Raw genomic sequence first — 23,276 nt, 5'->3', positions numbered from 1 at the left:
ATATATTATATATTATATAATATATATGTGGGCATGTAGACATGTTCTGTCCATATCATATAATTACATTTTATATGAAATATAGAATATAATATAATTACAAATAAAATCTATATTTTTAAAATAAATTTATTTAAAAATTAATATTTTAGTTTCAATATTTTAATTTAAATATTAATTTAATAATCAATAATAAAAAATAAATACTATTTTAAAATAAAATGTAAGTAAAATATAATATAATTATAAATAAAATAGATGTACATGTATAATTACAATATATATTTTATGTAACATAGGTCATGATCCAGCATACACTTCAGCTCACATTTTACCCTTACATGCAAAGAAGCAGGTTCAACAATCTGATTCTGTAGTTCTGACAGGGAAATGAAACACTGCGTAAGTTCTAGTCCCTTTTGCTCTGAGCAGTGCTTTTAATGAATCAAGAGGCCAGTCAGAATTTTGTCAGGAGCCCTCCTCTTCACCCGGGGTCACTGCTGGGTCTGCCGTTGCGTTTTCAGTCTCCTCTTTAAGGGGAGTGACCTGGCTGTCCTTCCTGCCACACAAAGGGCAAGCCAAGGGACAGCAAAGCTCGATGGAAAGAGCCCTGGATTTTTCATCCAAATACCGGGTGATTTTGGATCCATCTTTTACTGTCTTTATATGTGAAGTGGGGAAATAGAGAGTCTTCTTGCCAGCATCACAGGAGAGCTGGGAAGCTTTAAAAATCGAGAAAGGTAATGTCCGTGTAAATTATGCTGCCATCCGAATGAAAACTATCATTTTACTGTAGATTTTTTTTTTCTGGGAAACAGACACACAGACACACATGAGCAAAGATGTTCTTAACAATTCAACATGGTGTTTGTTATTAAAGCTATATAAGATACGTGGCAATGTCAAGACACTACCTTGGGGTGGTGATTTTTTAATGATTCTTGATTGTTTTTGATAAGAAAGGGCTACAACTGATTACAGGTTATAATAAAGCATAAAGTGTCCCTTTCTCACCCCCCTCCCTTTCCCTCCGGCCAGTGTGTACTCATGACATCGCTTGGCCCTTTCTCCAAGTATTTTAAAATTGTTTTTGACTTCAGTGGAATGCCTTGAATGTTATGAGGGTGACCTTCGAGATTCTAAATGTCATTGTATTCATTAGAAGTTCAAATCTGTACATTTGGCTAGCCTTCATTGGCGTCACTGATTTATTTCACATAAAAAAATTATAGTAGGAAGACGCAGTCCGAGCCATTATTTAAGTCTGAACTTCCTACAATCCAGACTATCATGGTAGCCTCACTCATTGCTTTTCAAGTCCTGTGATGACTTAATTTGCTGCATTTTAACATTGTATCAGTGCTTTATCTGATGGATATTATACAATGCACTAATAACATCACTTGAACAGATAATCTCATCAATTTAAAGAGAATGATGAGTCTCGTCAGGTTGCTGGTTTAGATCAGGGAAACATTTCCTAATGCTCAAGATTCTGCATCACTGTGCCAAGGGAGAGGGATGTTTGCGGGGGTCTCGTTAGATGATATTAAGTAAGACAGACTTTCTATTAATCAAAGTACAGTTTTGAACGTGAAAAGAAGGCCACTTCAATTCCCAAGGGATCTCAGATAATCATTTGATGTTGATTTGAATAATGAAATGTCTGGAATGCCATTGGTTATCATTTTCTCCCCACTGCCTGATGAGTAGGTTTGTGCTCCTTTGTGAAGGCAAACGGAGGGTTATAGATATTAGTAACTAGGGAAACAGAAGAGGGTGTGAGATGGAAATGGACCATTTGCTTTCTTTTTTTTAAACTGAAGTATAGCCAGTTTACAACGTTGTGTCAATTTCTGGTGAACAGCAAAATGTTTCAGTCATACATAGACATACGTATATTCCTTTTCATATTCTCTTTCGTTACAGGTCACTACAAGGTATTGAATACAGCTCCCTGTATTATACAGAAGAAACTTGTCATTTATCTATTTTATGTATAGTAGTTAGTATCTGCAAATCTCACACTTCCAAATTTATCCCTTCTACCCCATTTCCCCAGTAACCATAAGATTGTTTACTATGTGTTTCTGTTTTGTAGATGAGTTCATTAGTGTCCTCTTTTTTCTCTTTTTAGATTCTATATATAAGTGATATCATATGGTATTTTTCTTTCTCTTTCTGCCTTACTTCACTTAGAATGATGATCTCTAGTTCCATCCATGTTGCTGCAAGTGGCATTATTTTATTCTTTTTTATGGCTGAGTAGTATTCCATTATATAAATATACCACAACTTCTTTATCCAGTCATCTGTGGATGGACATTTAGGTTGCTTCCATGTCTTGGCTACTGTAAATAGTGCTGCTGTGAACACTGGGGTACATGTGTCTTTTCAAATTCGCAAAGAAATGGAGGTTTAGATGGGACACGGGAAGTGGAGGTTTAGATGGGACACAGGAAGTGGAGGTTTAGATGGGACACAGGAAGTGGAGGTTTTGCTGCTGCCTCCACCTGCAGAGCCTCTTCCTTTGCAAAGAGGAAGCTGATTTGAGCCTTTCATGGTGCCTCTCACCTGAGTTCACCACAGTTGACCACATGCATTATTATTATTGCCCTTGCATTTTCCACCTTAAGGAGGGATAATTTCAGCCCTGGACCTCTAATGACTCTTGTGTACTATTTTTGCTTATTTAAAGGAAAGTATAGAGCTGAGTAGGAGTTGAAACTTGACTGCTCTCCTCACATCATATGTTTAAAGGGTATTTGAGTGCAAAAAAAAAGCACAAACCTTTGCATTTCTTATCTTGTTGTTTTATTCTTATAGTAGCTAATTCATTAATTTGATTCAGTAATCTCAACGATACCCACTCCATTATTATTAAAATTGGAGAACTTCTGCCTCATTATTTGTGTAATAACTTCTTCATGGAGGATAAACCTGATTATGCCTCCTGTCTTTTTCCTGTTCAGTTCTTGACTTCCATCTCCTGGGCAATCGCAGAAGCTCTGTCCGGCAAAGGGTGAATCCATATTTCTCATGTTACTTTCAGAAAGAAATAGCTTGTGCCAGTCTTGTACCCCGATAACAAAACAAAGCCATGCAGAGGACAGCAGGTCAGGAAAGACAACAGCGCTTAATTGTATAGCAAGGGACAAAGCTGTCTTTTGAGAGCAACTGTCACTTCTGGTCTTGAAAGGAACTGGGTTCAGCGTTAAAAACAAAAACAAAAACAAAAACAAAAAACCAAACAAAAAACTTTCACGGTACAATCAACTATAAAATACTGAGCAATGGACTTTAAAAATATCATGTAATCACCCCACTCTTCCAAAACTTCATTCCTGCTTTAGTTCAGACCCTCAATACTTCAGTCCAGGTGACAGCCTGACTGGTCTTTCCGTTCCAACTCCTGACCCTTGTCCGTCCATGCCGCACCATGTCTGGCCATTCAGGGACATCCACCCAGCTCCCTTTGCACCAAAACTTTGCCTGACTCCTCTTTTCATAGAAGAAAATAAAAATCTTGAGTTTGCTATCCAAGGCTGACCTTTATGGACCCTTAGATTTCTTCTCATTTTTGTGCGTATCTGTACTTCAACTTCAAGACTATAACATAAATGTTATCTCCTTGAATAGTTCAACTCATCCTGCAGTCTCACCTGACTTCGCTTTAATCCCCAGATTAATTCAGCTTCTCTGCTGTGCTGTCTTTGTACGGCTTCAGCTGATCGGTGAAGTCTAGTTCCCAAGGATGTTTCATGGACCTCTGGTTCTGGAAGGAGGCTTCCACGATGCAGTACATTCACAGATAGACTCCATACTCACTCCGTCTTGTTATTGGAGAGTCACATCATATATTGATCAGTTAGAGGTACTGAGAAAGCGAGAGCAAATAAATGGTTTTAATTTGGACTAACTCAGAATGTAAGGATGCTGGGTACTGAGCACATTAACTCTGAATGCACTCACATATTGATTTTTCACATTAATACCTCCTACCTTTTCCTGAAATAAATATGAATCATTTGTTAAATTGTAGATAGCAGTGATGTGTTAATAGTTTTCCATGACTCTTTTTTTTTTTTTTTGAAGTGACCACTTCCTGGGAAAGCTTCCAAATATTGGCCCCTGTATAAGAATCACCTGTTACCAAAATAGACAGGGTTACATGAATCTATATGATGGAGCCAGTTCTATGGCTAGATGTTTTCCCAAGAAAAGTGAAAACATGTTCCAAATAGAACAGTAAGATGGCTTCTGTCTTTAAGGTCACAAGGTTCCTCAAAGCACCTTCCAAGATGCCCAAAATAATCTGATGGAAGTTAGAGAAACACAAAGGGTATAAACCATCATTTTGAGACAGTCCCTTTGTTAGCACTGCTGTCGACCTATAGGAAGACCCAAATTTCTAATCTTCTCTTTTCTGGGCTGATACACACATTTTTTTTTTCTGTTGGCCATTTTGTTTGTTTGTTTGTTCGTTTCTGTAATGTAAGTACATTATTCCAATGACTGCTGTTCATTTAGACCTGTGCTGTCCACATACAGTAGCCACTAGCCACATTTGGTGGTTTAAATTAGTCATTTTTTTTATTGCGGTGAAAAATATATACAATAAAATTCACCATTGTAACCATTTTTAATTATACAGTCCTGTGACATTAAACACATTCACTTTGTTGTGCAGTCATCACCACCATCGATCTGTAGAATGTTTTCATCTTCCCCAGCAGTAACTCCGGCCATTGAACTTAACTCCTCATTCCCCTCCCCTCCTAGCCCCGGGCAACCACCGTTCTCCCTTCTGTCTCTATGAATTTGACTACTCTGAGTATCTCATATAAGTGGAAACGTACAGTATTCGTCTGTTCGTGACTGGCACATTTCACTTAGCGTGACGTTCTCAGGGTTCCTCCATGTTGTAGTTTGTGTCAGACTTGCATTCCTTCTTAAGGCTAAATAAATGTATATATCATATTTTGTTCATCCATTCGTCTATTCTTGGGCACTTGGATTGTGAATAATGTTGCTATGAACATGGGTCTACAAATACCTCTTTGAGACCCTGCTTTCATTTTTTGAGCGTATACCCAGAAGTGGAATTGCTGGATCATATGATAACGCTATGTTTAGTTTTTGGAGGAACCACTGTGCTGTTTCACACAGCAGCTGCATCATTTTACATCCCCATCAACAGTGCACAGAGGTTCCAACTTCTTCACATCCTTGCCAAGACTTCTTTTCTGTTTCTGTTTGTTTTTCTAGTAACCATCACACAGAGCGTGAGATGATATCTCGTTGTGGTTTTGATGTGCATTGTCCTAGTGATTAATGCTTGAACATCGTTTCATGCGCTGATTAGCCATTGTAGATCTTCTTTGGAGAAATGTATATTCAAGTCCTTTGCCCATTTTTAAGATCAAGTTGATTGATTTTAGTATCGAGTTGTAGGAGTTTTGATACATTCTCAATATTAACCTCTTGTCACAGAATTATAGAAAGTGTCCATCATTACCCAAGTTTCAGCATTCATTCCCAACCTATGCAATGATAGCATTAAACAAAAATGCTACCTTTGGTGCGTAGGCTGAGTTCAGCATCTTCTCTTTTAAAGATAATTCTGTTATTCAATAGTAATTATTCAATAGTTACTATTAGTCAGGGACAACCTGGCACTTGAGCTAACTCTCCAAAATAGCACAACTATTTTTTTTTTTTACATCTGCCTTCTCTTCTGTGTGTGATCTGGAGAAACTGGGTCATTTCACTAATTCTATATTCAAAGAAATCTGGGCCTTGAAACGCTCTTAGAAACATCTTGCGTGATTCTCAGAACCCTATGCCAGATATGCAGGATTTCAAGAAGATCTGAGTGATTTTCTTAATTCATCCTGATGAAGCCATGAAGGTACACACTTCAAGTACTTACGACCATCTAGACTCTTCGTTCGGCAGTTGACAATTTTTCTTGTTAATTAGAACGTTTCACGTTTTTATATTTACATTTTATTTTTCAGTCAGTATTTTTATATTTTGTGAAATGGTCACCACAGTAAGTCTAGTCAACAGCCATCACTGTGCGTGGGCGCATATTTGTTTTCTTCCTTTTCTAAATTCTGGAAGAGTTTAAATATATAGGGATTATCTTCTTTTTAAAGGGTTAGTAAATTCCCCTGAAAAACTCTCCGGATTTACTGATTTTTTTGATCAGCTTTCTCTCTGACAGTCTTATTTATTTCTTCCATGGAAATCAGACTCTGTTGATTTTTCAGAAGCTCCTTTTTGGTCAAAGTTGGTAAATTATATTTTGATAGAAAGTTATTTCATCCAGGTTCTCAAATTTATTTACATGCATTTGAGGAAAGTAGAGTTATGATACTTTCTATTTTCTCTTTTCTAAGTTTAGTTAAATGTTACCTTTTTTACTTTAATTTTTTTCCTTGGAATACTTTTAACATTTTTTAAAATTTAAAAAAAAATTTTATTAAAGTATAGTCAGTTGACAAACTTTTATTTTACTTTTGAATATTTGTTTTCTCCTTATTTTTCTTGATAACAAGCTAAGTATATTTTCTGCATCAGTTTTGCTTTTTTGGGGGGAGGAGAGCCAGTTTTCAGTTTATTTATTTTCATAAATAAATGGCTGCCATATGGGAGCCTGAGCCTCAGGGAAGTTCAGGTCTCTATCAATGTCCTTTACTGACTTAGCACAGTTTATTAGAATCAGTCAACTCTTGAAAGTGATCATGTAAGGTTCATGAGAGAGCATTTCCACAAACCCTTTGAAATTCTTGAATTCAACAAACACCAAGATTGTTACTAATGAAAAAATCATGCATAGTGCAGCCATTTGTGAATGAGTTAAGATGAAGGCAAAAAGTAACAGCAAATCTTGTGTCCTAGTAAAACTGCAAAAAAAAAAAAAAAAAAAAAAAAAAACCATTTTCTAAGGTTTGGAAGTGTTGGAGAAATAAATAATAATGAGAATATTATTAAATATTGAAAGATTCTAATCTAAATTTTCCTTTCAAATAGAAACCCAAACCAAAAGTTATTTATACATAATTTAAAAAATAATATTAGAGGGGAGAGGGTATAGCTCAGTGGTAGAGTGTGTGCCTAGCTTGCACGAGATCCTGGGTTCAGTCCCCAGCAACTCCACTAAACAGAAGTAAATAGAAAGCTAATTATCTCTCCCCTCAAAAAGAAAAATTAAAAAATGTTAGAGAATGGGAGCCATATTTTCATGGAATCTTTAATGCACCCAAATTATATAAAATTCATATGTAAAACCCCTGTCCACATTTAAAACTCTATACGCAACCGGAAAAGAAGTCAATGAACTTTTTTGTGGAAGAGTTCATGTTACCAGAGCAAAATGAAGTCTCTCAAGTTTTGAAGTCCCCTATGTACCTGTTTCAGCGATGACATGAACACAATATATTTTACTTTTAGTTACTGACGTTAAAAATGCCAGAAGGAAAATCAAGAGGGAATCACAATAAAATGCCCTTCATTTATGTTTATTTTCTAAAGTCATTTTACGCCTTTCGTTTTATAAAATGTTATTATATAACAATGACAGTCATTGCCTACTCTGTGTAGCCCTATGCGTTCTGAATAAATCACTTCTGAACAGTTTTGCTCTATATCTCACCACTGGTCTAACTAGTGGACTATAATTTTGTAGCCTTAAAAAAGGCATTGATTTTTAGATACATATAAGGAGACCAGTAACCGTGCTAAAAAATATAATAATAAATGTATTTAATCTATTATTTTATGTGCTGCTCAAGAAAAGAGTTGAAAAGTTATATCATATGCAACATTTTGTTTAAAGATTTATGACGCAGCCTAGTTTCCTTTTCCTTGCTAAGAAATATTTAAAAGACATGTAATATTAAACAGTTCACCTAATTGAAAACTTTATATGAAAATATTGGGGCAATGGTTTGGCAGCAGAAAGACATCGACTATCGCTGAGTGTTTTGTGTGTTCCTTTGTAAGTCAGTCCCAGAAGTGCAGAAACCAGCAAGAATAAGAGCTCAACAGATTCCTGAAATTCTGGCCAAACAGTTCTCAGTTACGTGCAAGAAACAGTGGTTTCTCGAAGTGGACTTAAAAATGTAATTCATGTAATAATAGTGCTGGGCATGCTATGAAAGACAACGTTTGCTCATTTATTTTGGCTAGACTCAGATTTAAATTTAGAATTTATCACTTATGATTTGCATAAACTTAGATGAGTTGACCATTTCAGTCAATTCTTCTCTTCTCTAAGATGAGAATGATGATGCCTCTTTGTTAGGGTTGTTATGAAGACAAATACATACACAAGCACAGGCACGTGGTCAGCATTTACATGGGAAATCCCCATTGCCTTTGTGGCGGTCATCTTTGTTAACGGACCACTGTTTCAAAATATAGCAATTAAGGTCAAGAATAAAATGTGAGCATGCACATCAAAATAGGGGAAAATAGCCACTAAAAATCAATGGAAGAAATGTGGATTATTCACCTGGAAATCAAAGTGAATCAAGAAAACATTTGCATTCCTTCTACCGTGGCCAGAGCCAAATCAAACACAAGAGCAGCGTCCCAGACAAACAGCACGGTAGGTCTGTCTGTTTCCTGCCATGAAGTGGATCACTAATTATGCTGTGTATGTTGTTTCAGAGGCAAAGGCCCATTGAAAAATACGTCTGATGTCATTAACGCCGCCAAGAAAATTGCCGAAGCAGGTTCTCGAATGGACAAATTAGCCCGCGCTGTGGCTGATCAGGTAGAAGGAGGGGGGAGGGGGAGGCACATGCCGAGTGGAATCGTTAACTAGCACTTGGGTTCTGGATGGGTTTTATGCGCCCTATAAAATGCCCCTGAAGAACACTGAACTGTAGAGAATCGCTAACATGTTATAAACTGGCCTCTAACTTTGCTGGGATTGCATTGACGGCAAAGGTAGATTCCGTTAAGGAGGGTCTTGTAAATCTAGCGATCAAAATTCCTTGAGAAACAAGAGTACCCACTATCTGAGAGACATAAGCCCCGAAGAATCATGGATTATCCAGCTGTCCTCCTTCAGAAAGTCAATCACACGGCACCAGGGGGAAGAAAAACAAAGAACTTCACTCCTTTAATATTGATCTCACTACAGTGGTGCTCTGTATAGTTCATAATCAATGCCCTGGCATTAATGGGATTGTCCACCCGAATCAGGAACATCTAGAGTTCAGCTTTGTTTCCATCCAGACTCAACGGGATCAGAGATTAATGAAATTCTCAGAGTATCTTTTATACTTTCAGACGGAACCAAGATACACGTGAAAATACTTGTCAGTTTCACTCTGGATGTTTCCTTTTATTTCCACACTTTTCATTTAATTTTGCTGACCTGGAACCCTCAAAGCCTGTTCTAAATATTCTTGTTGCAGTAACGTTCCATCTCTTGTAAGGAGACTTTCAGCAGTAGATTTTTCCAGATAACTCCTCCTTGTCTCTTTCAGCAACAGCGGCTTATAACTTGAACCATTTTATAAAGGAAAATGTCTTAAAATGTAAATTAAGATTCCAAAATAGAAAATATTACATAAACAGTAATTTACATGACTTTGTTTGCTAGACTACAGTCATGCACTCTGGAGACACGGAAAGATACAGAACCATTTCCTTCTCCATAGATGGCCCTGGTCTCCTGTGATTCTTGAGTTGCTTTTTATAGTTTTCCTCCCTCATTCCTTAACATTAGGCTGTTCCTCTAAATACTGATTCTATAATCCTTAAATTCAGTACCAAATTCACTCTTCTTGCAAAGTCTGAAAAGAAAAACTTAAGATTAAACTATAAGGATTACATTTAAAGTAAACGCATGGATTGCCTCACTTTAATTTTTTTGCAACTATGATGGCTAATCCGAGGGAATGTTTTTTGCTTGCTTTTGAATTTTTGAGAAAGATAATTCATTAAATATCAACGTAATTTGAGAATCCCCTGAAATCTGTAGGGATTGAAGACCATCATTAAATCGCTAGTTTCAGGGCAATACCAACTGCCAGGCTTCTTGAGTTTGCCGAAGGTTGAGTTCCTCTCTCCAGAGTTCCAGGTGGATCCCCAAAAGTTCATGCAAAGGAGAGGAGAGACAGTGAATTTTCTTGAGAATGTGCATGCACGCACGCAAACACACCTACAAGAGTGCTTCATTCTTTTCTGCAAGTGTTGGGATGAATGGAGTGACCAGAGATTTATGGGCAATTCTGAAATGAGTTTTGTTAGCATGGACTTCTTCCTGGGGGTGAAAAATGGGTGGCTTTTGGATTGCTTTTCCATTAGACCCTGAATATCACTGGCGGAAACTGTTTCTCAGAATATTTAGGCTCCTTGAGTTCAATATTTTTTATTGTGGTTCTTGTTTCTAATTTTGTAATTTTGGATCCTTATTTCCAACAACTGTGCAACAGGGAGGCTAGTCCCGAAGAGTTTTGATACCTGGAAAACACACCACATGCACACATACACAAATCCCAGGGTTCTAGATCTATTTCGAGATTGTGACAAAGAATTAAAATGCTATTTAAGGATGACTTTAAAGAAAAAAACAGATGAAGTTTTAAACATAGCCCTCTCTTTGTGGCATTCTTCCTGCCGTCAGTTGTGGAGCAACTTGTGATTTTTGCTAATGTTTTGCCTGAGTGGGGCATCTCTTTCTCAATTCTGTACGAGTTATTTTTCTTGGTCCATCATGCCTTGATGTGTGTTTTAAATACTTCAAATAACTGACTAGAATGAGCATTTCCAAAGAATGGAAAGGTCGCCTGTATTTTGCCTGAAAATATTTTTATGGAGATTTGAGATATGCACACAGTATAAACTCTTTATGGACTGTTGCATTTTTAATTACCGTTCCTTTGAGATAGAACTTTCATTTTAATTTGCTGCAGGATATTTGTATCGAAAGCCTTGTCAGCCCTCTGGGGAGACATCATTTAAAAGTTAATTCCTTTCCCTATATGAGTCTCTGGAGTAGGATAAATATTACAGTGTTAAGTACTTGCAGAAAGCGAAAAACAGTCTCTGTGGGATTCTTTCTTGATAAATGCAGTTAGTGAAAAAAAGACCACAGTGGTAAGTGTTATGTGTAAAAAAAGACCCCCTTGTCATTTATTAAATAAATGGCTGTGGCCAATGACTAGCTTACAGTATTAATGAAAGAATTCTCTTTCTTGAGCTTGAAGGAAACTTAGCTGGAATCTTTCTCTCATACTCTTTTTCTAAATAAGACACTTCGGTTTTGGCTGGAAGTAGTCATTTCTTAAACTGTTCCATTGAGGCTCTGGTGATCTGATGTTTTTCACAAATGCCAGACTGAAGTGGAACAACACAAAGTCCTGGAGAATTTTGAGCTAAGCTTTCAGTAACAATGGAAATGCATTTCAATTACGGAATAGCCGTTGGCATTGAAGCTTTGGAAATGCTTTAGGGCATCATGTAAATGTCTGTGGAAGTGTTCAGCGAAGCTCAGTGTGTATTTGATGGGCATCTACCCACTCAAGTTACAGAGGGAATTCAGAATCCCTGGCCACAGTTGACTCTGGTGCATCCTTGGAACGGTTCTGTTTTTACTCTTATGAGTGTGTTTCAATTGGCTTCAAATTAATTTTACTCAAATCTGTTTCTTTTACAGTGGTCGTGGCCCTTCTCAGAGTCTCTTGTTTAAAGGAACTTTATCACGTTGCTAAAATTTCGATAAATATAGAAATCCAAAAAGTGCCGTAGAGTTGCTTTAAGGAATGATGCATTTCCTAGAAAGCTAAAGGAAGCAAGTGATCCCCTCCCCTCCCCAACTAATTGAATTGAAACTCTACTCTATATTATGGCAAAGAGACAGCCGCAAAGAATGACTCCCATCTAGGGTCTGTCGCTTTGTATTAAAGTAGCTTTGCATGCAGTGAACACTGAAGGGGCCACCTAGGGAAGACCCTGCAGCATATTTGGTTTTCTGAGTCGCTTAGAGGATCCCTGGTGGAACACTCATCAGTGTGCACAGAAGTCCCAAAAAGACTTCCCGCGAGATCTTCAATATTCTTCTTATAGAATTTTATCAAAGTAAGGCTGACCATTCTAACCTGCACCCTCCCTAACACGCACTATAAAAACGTCAAGTTGGATGGATGTAACTCAGGTATTTGACACTGAAACCTTGTCTTCTCAGAGCTCTTATTCAGCAAGTGTTAGAAGCTGAAAAGTCCTTACTAACTGAGATCACTTTTGTTTAATGTTTTGCAGTGCCCTGATTCGGCGTGTAAGCAGGACCTGCTAGCCTACCTTCAGCGAATTGCCTTGTATTGCCATCAGCTCAATATCTGCAGCAAGGTGAAGGCAGAAGTCCAGAACCTGGGAGGAGAGCTCATTGTGTCAGGGGTAAGCTGGGCTTTGGGCTTCAGAATCTGAGCTCCCACTGCTGTGCTTCCGAGGCAAGCATTCTTGGCAACAGTACTGCTAAAAACACCGAACTGCAGTGATTCATAGGGAGGTTTTTTGTTTTTTTTTTTTAAATAAATGTTATCACCATTATTCCAGACCTTACAATAACTCACAAAGAGCAATTTGATTTTCCAATTACCCCGTGTTTATACTGGCCTTGTAAAATCTCCATTCTTCACAAGAAAACTAATTTCGTAGTCTGGAAACTCATGGCCAAGCTGCGACTATTATAATTATTTGGGGCTTTGTATATTTACTCATTGTAAGTCAACGTTCCTCTGTTAGTCCTAGTAATTTTCATTCTCTGTTCAGGAGCCAGCCTCTCCATGTGTGGATTGTGTCCACATGTTAGAGATGATCAAAACAATAGGAATTCCACTCATCAGGTTCCAATGCATACTAGGTTATCAGGAACCCTAAAAAGCCAGAAAATGTTTGAATTTAATACAGGTTGATGTGCTGTTGCCAAAAACTAACAGAGTTGTCAAACACTAACAATTATATATTTCTTTGTTCAATCACTTCAGTGCGTCCCTTCTCATGGAAATGTAAATATCCAGTCCATTTTCATCAAATGCAAAGAAAGACGTTCAGGGAACAGAAGAATCATGATTTCTTGGCAAGATTTCCAAATGCATGTGTTGAGGTTCTTCATCTTGGCTTCTTCTCCTCCCTCAGTCCCTTTCTTTTCAACACGAGGTGCCATCGATTGTAAATTATTTGCAAATTCCAAAGTGTGGCTCTGCCACCTAAAGTTCTTTTCCCAGTCACCCGTCATGCTGCCATTTGAAGTGTGGCATTACCAGGAGAATAACATTATCAACATGGTGAATGCCTTGGGAATACCAGACTGGTCATGAAGTTCAATTCTTCGCCTAAGTCATTTCCAGAAATTCAGCAGGTTGACCTTTTGGTTAAAATATATATATATATATGGAAAAATCATTCTTGAACCCAAAGGTTTCAGTTCCTATATTGTTTGGCTTGCAGAAGACAGCTGGGAAAAGAGCTGATCTGGCTTGCATGGAGATGCCATTGGGGAAGCCTGTTCCACAGAGTCTCACCCGGAGCCCAGTAAATTCTGTGCCTCTTCCCAAAGCATAGTCACCTCTTTGCATTTCCAAAATGATCCTGCTTCAACATTCTTCCACAACCAAGAGCAATCTGTCTTGCAATGTGTCCTTCCCGCCAAGTCGGTAATTACCAAGATCCTCTCTGCCAGGAAGTGATCGAAACATTGCATCTCCCTTGCTTCCTTTCTGATCTTCAGCCTCAGCGGTAGCATCTCCCATACCATTCAGCTTTCATGTCCGTCTGTATCTGGCACCTGTGGAACCGAGTGCTTTTTGTTTCGCTTGCCTCGTGTGCTTTTCATTTGTCACTTTCCAGATCTTATTATTTACGAGCATCCCTGTGACTCTCAGGCCCCACAGCCTCCTCTAAGCCAGGTTCCCTGGCAGCGTTGCTCTCCGCCATCCTCTCATTGTCCGTCACTGCCAGAGCATCACTTGCATTGTCTTCTCCTCATGTAGCTGTAGTCCGAACCATCACTGGCTTTCATCACTAGCACTGTTGGCATTTACAGAGGTTGTTTGAGATTGAGAGCACCGTCAAGAAGCCTGTTTCCTTCTTTGAGTCTTGTTGGCAATGTTCGTAAATCCTTGCATGGGAGAAGGCTTCTTTCAGAGGAATGTCAAACAACTTTATAATAATTCTGAGTCCAACGCATTATAAAGGTTTGCTTATATTGCTCAGTTATGGGCCTGCTCTTGGCCTCGTCATGATTTGTCCCAAGCTTGTTGCTATTTGGGGCCATAACTGCATCTGTAGTCTGCTACCTTTGCCACTTCTGCCTCCGTCTTCTTCTCCATCCTCCTTCACTGTTGGCCAATGGAGAAAAAAAATAATATGTTTATTTCGAAAAACAGCCACAAATGACCACCTTCAAAGTCCTGCAAGAGTCAAGGATGTAAGACCCCTTACACACAGACTTGCAATGATTTTGCCAAGAAAGTGCAGCCAGGCTTTGGGCTCCATTTATTTTGTTGTCTGGCATGACAAAGTTGCTGTATTTTTAAGGAGACGCTATTCTAGTATAAAATGCAATCAAGAAAAGAAATAGTTGAATCTTCCTTCCTTTTTCCCTGTGTCTTTATGTTTGTGGGATTCAACGCTGTGGCTTCTTTTCTGAAATACATGAAAGCCTCAGGAAGATATATTTCCTGTACTAAGACAGAAGGGGTTTTTGGATAGATTATTTCCACTTTGCCAAGAAAAACGATTTGGATGTCAAAACCGAGCACCATGTTTTGTAGTCTCATGCTGGCATGATGAACACATGTTAAACAGTGTGCACTGGAGGACAGTGATGTTCCGTGTCAGCGTGTATATGTTTTATGTGATCCTATGTGTACAAACTGGGGAAGGCTTCTTCTGTTGCATCTACCTTTGGCTTGAGACGTAGTTCAGGAAATCTCAACAGATCAAGGGGACAATGGGTGCAAAAACTCTTCATGAGTCATGATGGGGAACTAGAAAAAAAATCTAAGGTATAAGCCTAAGGATGCTCATGCACGCAGCTGCTGTCTGAGAAGCACCATTAGCTTTTTGGCTGGCAATCAGTTTTCTAAAGTCATTCGCTTAAACTTTCCCAACCGCGGAAAGTTGCCGTGCGTATTACATCTCAAAGTAGAAGCTGCGTGTTTGTGAGCCAGTTCAGCTCCACCTGGTCGCTGAGTGGGGAATGGGAAAGAGAGATTAAAGCAAGGCAAAACCGAACCTGACAGAGTGATAGGACTGTTAGAGTGAAAGTAGGGGAAACTGAAGTCCAGGCAGTTAAACAGCCTGATTGATGATATCCTGGCTCTATTCGCTGGTTTCGTGTTTGTTTCATCTCTTAAGCTAGTTTTCATGTTTTGTGGGAAAAGGTCTGTTGAAGGAAGAAGACAGACGAATTGAGGGAGGGTAGGAGGGGAGAGGCAGGAAAGAAGGAAGAAGAGAAAACAAAGGAAAGAGAACCTTAACCCCAGCATATTACAAATTAGTTTAGTGCAGGGAGTAGCCATTAAACGTGACAGCATTCAGTTCATCCTGGGAGGAAAGTTGAGACACTTTTTTTTTCAGGGTGTAAATATATTTGAATACAAATAAGTCCCAATGTCACGCTATGAAAATCACCTGTATATTTGATTGCCATGTTTTTAATTAATTCACTAGGTTGCAGAGGATTTAAGAGGTTCTTTTAAATTTAGAAACAGATAATACACATGGATCTGGAGAAATAAAAACCATTTAATACCCTTTGATTATCTTTAACCATCCACAGAGTTACACTTTGTGCATCATTCTGAATGAGCTTGGAATGACCCATGTAGGGTTTTAGAATATAGAGTGAATATCAAGCATTGTGATAAAACCAAAGCATTTCACCTGAATTATTTTTTTCTAAGTTTAAATACAACAGAAGCCCGTTATAACAATGGAGCCAGAACACAAGGGCAATCATGCCCTGGGCAGGAATTTGATGTTCAGGTCAGAGGTGAAGGAGCACCGATGTAACTTACAGCTGACTCCACACGAAAATGCTACAAATTTAATAGGTTATATTGAATCTAAATGTCTTTTTTTCATACAAACAAGTAACAGGGACAGAGTTTAGAGGTGAGGAATGTCATCCCTTAGTCCTCAGGCGGCTGAATAGAGGCCTGACCTACTCCTGAGGGACTGAGCAACTTGCCCTAATGTGCACTTTTGTTCATTTCCATTTCCATCTCTCCTTTCCAAATTTGAATTCTTCTCAATTGGGTTATGAAGAGAAGTTTGTCAAGGTGAGCCAGTAGAATTTGCAACCCTGGTAGGATCTGAATCGGTAAAGACAAAATTGGAGAATAAGGGGTCCATTCTAATGATTCTTATTGCCTTTGTTTCGTATTATTAAAAAAAAAATGGGCTCAATTAAAATTAACATAAGACTCATTGTGATAAGTCAAAAATAGTCATAAAAATACTCGGAACTGATAACATTCAAATCAATCCTACCTGACACTGGCATAAAATCAAAGACACGTACGTGTGTGTACACACACGTTTACCCACAGCAAATGCACCTGACTTGTCGCCTACTTCCTTACCCCCTGAATAAGAGTAATCAGGAACTGAACAAATGATTGACAACTGTGGCGTATCTGATTCAAAACAATAAAACTTGGGGTGGGGTAGATGTGGGATTTATTTGTACAATGCAATATATGTGTGTATATATATATATATATATATATACACTCATATATATGATTGTGGTTTGCTGAGATGATATTTGAAAATTTCTGTACTCCTTCTATTAAAAAGAAAAGTATCAGTATTTTGTGATGGGGTCAAACAGTCGCTGAAACAAGCATTGTACCTAGATGTGTAGACTTGTACTTTAAGCAACCCTGTTTGGGAAAGAGTGTTTTTTTTTTTTATCCATCTGGTTCTGTCTATTGTCAATTTTTGATTATCTCCACTGATCAAAGTATAGTAGTCATGGAAAAAACACTTAAATTGCTAGTTGTTTCAGTCTGGGTCTGGAATGCATATCTGTGCTTTATTTAAGCAAAAGGGTTTGTGTTCAGAGGATTCACAGCAGTTCTGAAGAATTTTATACAAACCTTCCAGAGGGTAAGCCACTGAGTATTTAGGCGGACAGGACTTTGTCTGATCTGGGGAGAGTAGGAGAATCTAGAACCAAGGAAACGAAGATTAAAACAAACTTCAGATTATGAATCTGAATGGTGAGATGGTGGAGATGCTCTGTAACAATAAAAAAATTAAACAAGTATTTATCATTTGCAGAAAGGTGGTAGTTCTTTGCACATAATTTGCTAGTATGTCAGGGTGCTGCATAATTCAAACTTTCTCCCCAAATCCTATCCCCTAATCTGTTATGATAGCAAAACAATAACCACTTAAATTCCAATTCGTGCATTAAATCTTCTTTAGTTACTTCCATATCAGTGTGCATGGTCATTGATTTTTTGCACAACTCAAATTATGCAAACTTTCAGAGAAAACTAATCCTTAAGTGTTTTTTTTTTTCAGTGCAGATTCATTCTCCCAGTGTTATAAAAGTGACATTTAACAAACTCAAGGCATTATTTTTGGAAGAAATTGGAAATAAGAATTTGTATAAGAAAAGTAGAAAATCTCCTTGGGTGTCAGGCATCCTAAGAAGCTTTCTGTCTGTCACTCCACGCCTCTAGAGCTGCCTCCCTGAATTCAGATAACCTTGTGCAAAGGAGGATGGTGTACCTCTCTGCTATACGCAGGGACCCTTCAGTTACATACTCCAAGATACTGATTCGAAACTTATCAATATAATCAATTCCGTTCATTGAAAAAAATCAGTTATTCACTGATGAAATTAAACCAGTTGGCTGTCTTGCTGAACTGTTTCGTGCGTAGAAAAAGTCTTTACATTCTAATGCTCTCATTCTAAAATAAGGAACCAGACTATTGTGGCAACCCTGGGATGTGAACCACGCCGATAACTCTTTTTACCTTCGCTGCAGACATGGATTGACCTAACTTGGACCTCCTTGGTGGATTAATTTGACTGCATCCCCTGAACTTGTGAGCTGAGGTGTTCCTATTTTAGTCTGAGGGCATTGCTGCTTGTAGGAGAAGGAGGAGTTCGTGGCTTTAAGGAGAGAGCGTCTGCGTCAGAAATGTCAGTGCCATTTACCTGTCATTTAAGCTTTCATTCCTTCGGGCTTTAGAAGTTTTGAAAATTTTGAAAGCCTCTAATTAAAAGTAGGAAGGCAAATGCTTCATACCTTTATTAATAATGATTGCCTTAGACTTTTAGTTAATATTTGGAGGATTATTTGGCATCAAATGAATAGTAGTACTTTGTGAAAACTTGGAAATTAGACACATGGGAGGTGGGAGGTACGTAGATGAGGAACAGTGATTTGCATCTATTTTTTGATATCTGTGAAACACAGGCAAACCTGTCGGAGGTGTACTGGTTTATACCATTTTCCCATGAGACATGTTCCAGTTTTGACATACTGTCTGTATGTGATAATTGTCTGAGTTTATTCTAGAATGTTCTTTATCAATATGTTTCAACAATTAATGTCTATAGTTTGTCTTAGGAGCTGCCTCCCCCCCATTTTAACTAGTTTTGCATGTGTGAGAGCAACGCGACTGCCCGTTCCCTGCAGTTGAACCAAGGAATTATGGGAAACTGAAGCATTGGGTGGATACACTTACTTAAAACCAGTATCTGTAATTCAGTTCCTCCCTTTTGATTTTCGATTCATTAGCTCTGGTCGAGAAATACATTATTTAGAATGGGTTACCTCAATCTATGATGATGTTTTTGCTTGTTCTTCCTTGGACATGCCTCACGAGCAGTTAAAATGTGAACAAGTTGATATAAAAATATAAATAAGTAAAAAAAGGAGAGTGAATATTGAAACCAAGTACTAAGTATCATGTGAGGATTTCATTATTGATTTTGCACAAATGTCCATTACCTCCGATGACGCAAAGTAGCAGAAATAAAGAGACCCCCCCCCAAGTCAAACTGAGATGGGATTTTTTTGGTGGTGTTCAATACTGGATTTGATAACATTTTGATTGCAGTGTTTTTCTAGGAAAGATCAGTGTTTCCATAAACGGTTCCTAATTTCTAACAAACTAACAATCAGAGCTTCAAAGAATTGTATTTGTTGCTCATTCTCATAAGAATATTTTAATACATTGAATTCAACTGCTTGCCAACTATTACGTAAAAGGCACAGTGCTACGTATTGGTTGGGTAAGAGCATTCAAAGTTCCATATCTCTAATAGCATATAATTTTCATGAAAAGGATTAATTTTTCTGTCCATTGTGCTTTGTTTTTAATAGATGGTGTAGTCTCCTTTTTCCCCCACTTTTAGCTTCTCATCTTACTGTTCAGCATCCCTAGCTAGAAGAGCAGGGTGTCTGTTGAGCTATCTCTGTGTATTCACTGTTTTTTCTTGGTTTACTATCTTCTAGAAATAAAACTGTGTTTAACTTACCATCATCTACATTCTGTCCCTACAGATTAGTTTGTCAAATGTTTTCTCCAGCTTAATTTAAATGATTTATAAAATACGGCTTTGATCATAGCCCTTTAAAGAGAAAAATGTGCCATGTTGTGGCCCATGTGTCTTACAAATGGGGAAGACTTCTGGATGGGCAATGTGGAGGTTTTTTAGTTCAGATTTCTTTTACTGCTTCAGAACACATTGTCTTACTCAATCTCAAACAGTCATTTTCCTTCTGGACAATAAATGTATTTCAAATATTTCATCCTACCCTATTTTCTTGAAAGCAAGCTTTCTTAATTCAGACTTTAATCTTTTCTTTCATCATCAATACTGTATCTTATTTTATTGCTTTTCTCTGAATACCTTCATCTGTAGAGATGCCTTGCTGATAATAAACTTGAGTAGAAGTCTGGCTAGGTGGTCTATCCAGTCTGCAGTCTGTCTCTTGACCTCTTCTATCTGCTTCCTTCTGCAAATCTATTTTTCACCTGAGAGAATATCCTGGAGGAGTTCCAGTCAGCATCATCTTCTAAGAACCACGTGCTCTTCTAAGCCCGGGGCTCTGTACGTGAGACACCATCGCAAGACAAACTCAGAACATGATCTCTTTGTCTAGGGACTCCCAATTCAAACCTGTCACTATCAAAGTCAATCGTATTCTCTCTTGTCGAGATATTTCTCTTTAATAATAACATTTCGGTCACATTGCATGCCAACGGCCTGATCATGTCTTTCATGATAAATTACTTGATAAATACATCTGCGGACTCTTCTTTTGGGCTGTACAAATTGTTCCTCCTGGCTTTTCTCAATCTTTGCACTAGGAAGTTAAATAAAAACTTTTTTTTTTTCCCAACACACAAACAAAAATTTGAAACCAACTTTCCATCTCTCTGGTCAGAATAAAATGATCACCGTGACTTCAGTCCTGAGGTCTGTTGAATGAAATCTTGCAGTCACTTCTTGTCTTGTCTTGAAGGGCTAACTCATCCATTTATACGATGTCACAGGAAGTCTGCATCAAGTCCATAATTGCAGTAAAACCGTTGTTTCCATGAACAGCATCAAGAGGCTAGATCGTTAAGAAGAGTTGAAAGTGATCTGATCCTGGCATTACTGTATTCTGTGTCAAAGAAAATGATTTGATCCTGGCATTACTGCATTCTGTGTCAAAGAAAATTCTGTTATTTTAACCAATACAACTAAAGACATCACTGCAATCGGTCATACTAAATTCAGCACAGTTCACTGCTTTGCATCCATTTGATGCAGCCTAGTTTTGCATTGGGTTCCTGAAGTCATGCTCCATTTCCAGACAAGCAATAGATACGTAATTAGAAATACCAACATATTATAGTCTAAGCCCAGTTTGTTTTATTTCAATATTTTAAAAAGTGTTTAACTCCAGTTTTTTCCCTAATATCTTAATGTTGGCAGAAGTGTACCTTCTTTGTTGGGTAGTAAAGAAAAAATCTTAAGGTATTTATTGGAAGAATGGACAACTGAATCATTAATCTTAAAGTAATGACCTTTACATTTTGAATGAAAGGTGAGATGACACAAAGAAGTTGCTACTATGTAATAATCATTTTTGAAGCTGAGAAACAAAGGTAAAAGAATGACACATTCCCATCAGTGGGAAAAAAGCAGGAGATGGCTGATTTCTAAAACCAAACAGGATTGTTCTAATGCTTTATAACCAAAAAACGCAAAGATAAGCCAACTAGTCAATGATCCAATATGTAAAAACTGGAAGCAAATAGCTTTATAGGGCCATTAATTGTGAATGTCACACGATAAAAGCTGTTAAATACAGAACTTGAACTTAGAATTATTGAAAATAGAAGTAGAATATTGCAGCAAGGAAGACACAGGCAGAGAATCACTGGTTCTTCATACAAGTGCTAAAATGCTTAAATATGGGAAAACTTCAGTTTCATTCTTTTTTCTCATATGCCAGTTTTTTCCCTTTTTAAAAATTGTCTTTAATTCTTTAAATTTTTTAAATGCCTTTAGCATTTATTTTGACGTAAAAGATGGGAGTGATGTTGCCAAATCCATAATCGGTTTGAATTCAGTAGTTTACAGGTTGCAAAATGCTCCCTAATCTACTAATTTTGCTTAGTCTAAAACTGTGATTATTTAATGCCCGTAGGCATTTAGGGAGCTAAGAATGACAGGACTAGAAATGGAACTACGTTGGCTTAAAATACCAGGAAAGAAATTCCAAATCAGGAATTTTGTTTATCCGTGTACAGCTCTGGGCTGTACCCACTGATGATGCTGTGAATTGCAAGCTATTATTCTGAGTCTTTACTAAAATATTTCCTGTGGAAATAGATTCACTTTTCATATATTCCACTGGGAAGATAAATAGCCAGCTTCCATGTGGATGGTTTCAAGACTTGCTTGCTCTGATTTTTTTTTTTGGTCTTAATACTCACTTGACAACTTTGAGTAGCTCTGTTTTTAAATTTCTAAGTCTACATTTGAAAAGAAAAAAAAAAAAAACCTTAGCGCCCTCCACATTCCCATCTTGCCTGATTTTTTTTAAAAAAATTAAATTATTAAAAAAAAGGACTCAGGTGTTACACAAAGCTGTAACTATATGACTCTTAGCAGAACTGCATGTGACAAAAATGGTCACCGAGCATCACTGGGTCGCTTAAACTTGACCTCTGAAAGTGGCAGTGCAGGGGACCTTGTGATGGTAGAAATACTGCCATTTGATTTTTCTGCAGGTTTGCAGGTCAGCTCGAGTTACCCCTTTTAGAAGTGTGTTACGCTGGCACACACAGACGAACGTAGTCAAGGTTGGCAGTAACATGCTAGGTCAGAGGTAACATCTGAAGACGTAGAAGTTCCCAAGGTCACTGGTTACTGGCTTATCTTTTAAATCGTGCCTGTCACCCTGCCCGCCCTTGACGGTACAAAGGAGGAGTAAAAAAGAGCTGCCGTTCTAGCAGCTGTGAGTGTCCTGAGCCCTCAGTGAACCCGGGGCGGGGGGTAAGTACCCCTTTAGCTCCGTGTCCTGGCTGGGCGTGCAGAGGCCGAGAGCTTGACGAAGGTCACACCGCAGGGCAATGGAACTTGCGAGAAAGACATCGGCCGTGCCCCCCGTATCGTTCCAGGCGTTAAGAGCTTCAGCCTTGCTTTCCCTCTTGGTGATCTTCAGTGCTTTAAGCAGGGGGTTCACCCCCTTTGAGCCCCATGATGCCTGTCCCATACAGCCCCTGACCAAGCGGGCTGCTGCTTTGCCCCCCTTCGCCCAGATGGTCCTTGATCCGATCCAGGGAGCCAGCGAGGAGTCCGAATGGCGGGGCCGCTTAGCATCGCGGAGGCCTGCCCGTGTCTCTTCCACGCCTGATGCCTTCACAGGCCTCCTCTCCCGAACCCCTTCCCAATAGGGTGTGTGTTTTTTTCTCTCGCTCGCTCTCTCACGCTCTCTTTTCTGTATCTCTCGGAAATCAGACAGGAGTTCAGAGCTCTTTCGCTACCTTTTATGAGGTAGATTGTGATGTCATAGGTGGGGGCAGGGCTAGCCAGCTTTCCACCCACCTCCCAGCCTGTGCAGAGGGAGCTCCGATCGGGAGTGGAAGCGGTGATTCCTCCATGGTGAGTAACTTTGCTTTCTAATCTAACCTGTCTCATTGTAAACATTCATTGTGAAAGCAGCAGAGGGAGGGGGTTTCAAGGAAGTAAGGATGTGACCACTGAAGCCCTCTGGGCAAAG

General features: G+C 38.5%; 1 protein-coding gene across 5 annotated transcripts in view; it reads left to right on the top strand.

The window, feature by feature from the left end:
* CTNNA2 (catenin alpha 2) overlaps positions 1–23,276 on the top strand; it is a 944,841-nt gene that overhangs the window by 894,246 nt on the left and 27,319 nt on the right. For all 5 annotated transcript variants that reach the window (XM_032474170.1, XM_032474172.1, XM_032474171.1 and 2 more), the window contains 2 exons: positions 8,680–8,785; positions 12,283–12,417. In XM_032474170.1, coding sequence (XP_032330061.1) covers positions 8,680–8,785; positions 12,283–12,417 — 241 coding nt within the window. The remainder of the gene's footprint in view (positions 1–8,679; positions 8,786–12,282; positions 12,418–23,276) is intronic.

Source organism: Camelus ferus, chromosome 36 (assembly GCF_009834535.1).
Source record: "Camelus ferus isolate YT-003-E chromosome 36, BCGSAC_Cfer_1.0, whole genome shotgun sequence".
NCBI classification, from domain to species: domain Eukaryota; kingdom Metazoa; phylum Chordata; class Mammalia; order Artiodactyla; family Camelidae; genus Camelus; species Camelus ferus.
This window is presented reverse-complemented; position numbering and strand designations above follow the sequence as displayed.